The sequence below is a fragment of the Orycteropus afer genome, unplaced genomic scaffold, assembly GCF_000298275.1.
Source record: "Orycteropus afer afer isolate SDZICR_OR568_19922 unplaced genomic scaffold, OryAfe1.0 scaffold00068, whole genome shotgun sequence".
In the NCBI taxonomy this organism is placed as follows: Eukaryota; Metazoa; Chordata; class Mammalia; order Tubulidentata; family Orycteropodidae; genus Orycteropus; species Orycteropus afer.
The window spans coordinates 1,926,307-1,930,921 of NW_006921655.1; the positions used below are offsets into that span (position 1 = coordinate 1,926,307).

Sequence of the window (4,615 nt, forward strand, 5' to 3'; positions counted from 1 at the left end):
TATATGTGAACTGCTGTATGAAAAGTGAATTTACTCTGTAAATCTTCACCCAAATCCTAATAAAATAAATAAATAAATAAATAAATAAAGGTATGGCAACTTCTATTGGGGGGCGGGGAACAGACATAGCTCAGTCTGCTAAGATAAATAAGTGTTCACAGGCAGGGATGCAAATGTTTGCTCTTGAGTGATATATACTATATCTTACCTGCAGTCTCATTAGTAAGCTCCAGTTTCTCAGGAATTTGAAGACATTTGATGGAGGAGGAGGTGCTTGTGACTGAGGCAGAAGATCCAGAGAACCCAGAGGAGTGTGTGGCTTCGTGACTATCTTCAATAATTGGGCTGAAAGAACCATAAGTAAGTCTATCCTTATAGGGATGATATATACTTAAGGGTGTTGTAATTTGATACCCAATAGTCTCATTATTGTTGTTGGTTACTGTTGAGTTGATTCTGATTCATGGTGACCCCATGTTTGCAGAGTAGAGACGTTCCATGGGGTTGTTTTTTTTTTTTTTAATTGCCACAAAGAGTTTATTAAGAAATTTTACTTATTTTCACAACAATCCCATAAACTAGATAGCACTATCCAGATTAAGAATGGAGACATACTGGGTCAGAGAATTTAAGTAATCTGCCCAATATCACACAATTAGTAATTAAAGAAACTGGAATTTAAACCAAGATTTTGCCAGTACCTACAGTGGATGCTTTACTAAGGAGATATGCGGTCTCTCACTCATTCCTATCCCACAAATTAGTTTTTGGTGCTTATTTCCTTTATTGGGTAATATATAAGACAGATAGATTTAGTAAGCCATTTTAAACACTGCTGAAATAAGAATATTTACTGCAATTCATTTAATAAAGATTTACTAAGGCACTGTTTTAGGTTTTGTAGATGTGGTAGTAAATGTGATTTTGTTATAGTCATTTATGACACTTCTGGGTTTCTTAATACTGCACACCACGTTGTTTCACCTTTGAAAACAGAACACAGAGTTGTTTTGTACACTGCTACACTGATCAATACTCTGAGGTTATTCTAAATAAGAACACAGGCTTGCCCCTTTAGACTCCTGATGTAGCTCCATAGGGGTTTCAAGACTGTCACCTTCCAAACTGCCCCTGGGTGGGTTCTAACCATTAATCTTTTGACTAGTAGTTGAGCATTTAACTGTTTGCGCCACCTAGGGGCTCCTTAATAGTCTCATTAAAATCTAATATTTTCCCAAAACAGAAATAGATTCATAATTAGAATCTAGGTAATTTCATCTATCTTGGTTGCAGTGTAGTAAATTAGCTTAATGTGGCTTTTCTAGCCATAAGTCTTTGTAAACTCTGTGGTGGAATTTATTGTGAGCAACTGGGGAGCTCCTGATTGTAAAAGTTATCCACCTGGGGTATTTCTGTTGGGCACAACATAAAGCAATGTTCTGGGAGGTTCCTGCTCTCTCTCAGGTGCTTAGAATTCTGATGTTATGATTGGTTAGTTTGGCCACTCTGTCTCCTGTAGGCAGAAGAAGTCTCTCTCTGACTGCTGGATGAGGAAGATGTGCTACTGAAAGAGACACACATTGAAAGAGACACACATTGCTAAGTGAGACACCGAGGGACACTCACTGTTGGGAGATAGACTGAGCGTTTTTCCTGAACCTGAATTGTAGCCTGGTGCTTTGCTAATAAACCCCATAATCTGTTGAGTTCTGTGTGGCCACTGCAGTGAATTATCAAACCCAGGAGAGAGGTGGTGGGTGCTTTGGGAGGAACGGTTGGTGAAAGGGCTGGTGAGAGGCAGCACGTCTGGCTTTGCAGTAAGTAATAGGCCTTGGGCTATTAATGGTGATTCTGTTTTCCTCTTGTGGGGTTAGAGGAGGTCAGAGCATGTGGCCTCCTTATCTTTTTGGCAATGGTTGACAAGCAATGTCCAGAATAAAAGATCTGGATTTATGCTTTATTTACCTAATCTACACATAACAGTAAATGCCTATTCCCCATCGATCCTTGACTACTGAGAAACATTGACTAAGATATTAACTTTCTTCTCCTTTTTCTGGACTCTTTACTCTTTGATAAGAAAAGGTTGAGAAAGGAAAAGAGAAATACAAATCACTCACGATGGACACACACTAGCGAATAAGATAGAAAGTTGGTCAGAAGAAAAGTTTGAAAATGCAGTTTTTAAATCACAAATTGGTAAATTATATTCCTAAAACAGAAATCAATCTGTTTAAATTAGTTGACTTTTAAATATGGATAAGTCACAAGGTTTGGTCCTGGCTCTCTATGCCATTCCTTCATGTCTATTTATTAATTCACTCTCACTTATCATTTTTACCTCTCTATCAAAAGGCTCTTTTTCTTTATTACATATGTAGCTACCTATTTGAAATCAATTATCAAGTTAGTCTACTATTATTTTAAACTTAGTATTAAAGACAAAATGCATCCTCTCTCCAAATCTCTGTCAAGATTCCTCAAAGGTGCCATAATCCTCCTGTACCTCTTTGTCTCATGTTGTTGTTTGTTGTTGTTGTGTGCCGTCGAGTCGGCCCCGACTCATAGCGACCCCTCCTTGGGTTTCCGAGGCAGTATCACTACGGAAGTAGGACTGCCCAACCTTCCTTCCGAGGAGTGGCTGGTGGGTTTGAACAGCCAGTCTTCTGGTTAGCAGTCAAGTGCTTTTAGCCACTATGCTACCAGAGCTATTAAAATTTACTTCTACATCTCATAACCAAATCAATCACTAAATCCCACTGACACTTTATCTGGGGGAGTCCTACTGTCATATAAAGCACTTAACATAGTACCCAGCAGATAGTCGAAGTTTGATAAATTAATTGCTCTAACTGGCAAACACACATACAAGGGAGCACTCAAATAATCTGGTCTGTGCATCCTGTAAACCCCAATCACCTCAGCTTCTTGACGCTGAGAGTTTGATTGTAGACAGTGCCACAAGTAGTCTGTGGGTCCTCAGAGCTCTTTATGTCTAGATCTTCTTCCTGCAAGAGTCTCTCAGGGCTAGGAGGGAGATTCTTCAAGGATATTATCTCATGAAATGGGGTAGATACAAAATGGGCTGCTCTAGCGAAGTCACAAGTGTCTTCCGGGTTGGGACAAATAGTTACATTCCTGAAACCAGTGATAATGGCATCTTCACTCAAGGGCTCAATTCCTGTAAATTCATCCTAAATTAGAAACATGTAAAGTTGAGCTGAAATATTTCAATGAGCATACAAACAGGCTATCTTTTTTGCATTAGATATACATTAGATCAGAGAGATCTATGTTAGATCAGAGAATTTCAACACAGGGTAAAGGAAATGCATATCATAATCTCTGGGGAAGACAACTGCCAAAACACATAATTAAACACATAATATTACTTCTGAGGAAAACCGTATATATCACGAAAATAGCAAATTATATTTCATTAAAGAATACACTGTGAGGATTTGCCACACAAGGAAAAAATACTGGACAATGGTTTACTGCTTTTTCTTCTGCCTTTGGCCTAGAAAACATTCTGAGAATTCTCCTAGATTTTAAGGCTTTCTCTTCTATGCCATATACTTAATTTTTATTTTATTTCTCAAAGGTAATTCATGATTATGACAGAAATATAAAAACATAAAGTGGGGGGGGATCACCCAAAATACTTAATCTAATATTCTTACTATGCATTTAAAACAAGCCTTTGTTTATAAAAGTTATACATGTACATGGTTTTAAAAAGCCAACTAGTTTTTCTAGATGACTGGGACCTTCTAAAGAGTAAATTTTTATGTGCTTCAAAAGACTTCTCCAAAAGGGTTAAAAGAGAACCTACAGATTGGGAAAAAATATTTAGCAACAACATATCTGACAATTGACTTACAACAGAAAGATAAACGATCCAATTAAAAAATGGGCAGAAAACATGAATAGATACTTCACCAAAGAGGATATTCAGGTGGCCAACAAACACATAAAGAAATGTTCACCATCATTAGCCAATAAAGAGATGCAAATCAAAACAACAATGAGATACCATCTTGCCCCAGCACTAGTTGCAAACTTCAACAAGACAGAAAATAACATGTTGGGGAGATGTGGAGAGATAGGTACTCTCATACACTGCTGGTGGGACTGTCCAAGGATACAACCACTGTGCAAAGCAGTATGGCAATTCATTAAAAAGTTGGAATTAGAAATACCATTTGATCCAGCAATCCCATTACTAGGTCTACATCCTAAAGAAGTGAAAGCCAGGACAAAAACAGATGTATGCATACCCATGTTCATCACAGCACTATTTATTTATAATAGCAAAAAGATAGAAATAACCTAAGCCCATCAACAGAAGAATGGGTAACCAAACTATGGTACATACACACAATGGAGTAAAATGCGACCCTAAAGAATAATGTAGAATCTGCAAAATATCGCATAACGTGGATGAACTTGGAGGACATTGTTGTTGTTGTTATGTGCCGTCAAGTCGGCCCTGACTCATAGCGACCCCTCCGTGGGTTTCCGAGGCAGTATCACTACGAAAGTAGATTACCCAACCTTCCTTCCGAGGAGTGGCTGGTAGGTTTGAACCGCCAACCTTCTGGTTAGCAGTCAA

At 38.2% G+C, this 4,615-nt stretch overlaps 1 protein-coding gene across 1 annotated transcript in view; it reads right to left on the reverse strand.

Moving 5' to 3' along the window:
• BUB1B (BUB1 mitotic checkpoint serine/threonine kinase B) overlaps positions 1-4,615 on the reverse strand; it is a 100,731-nt gene that overhangs the window by 15,250 nt on the left and 80,866 nt on the right. The window contains 2 exon segments of the mRNA XM_042780894.1: positions 209-345; positions 2,920-3,194. Of these exon segments, the coding sequence (XP_042636828.1) occupies positions 209-345; positions 2,920-3,194 (412 nt within the window).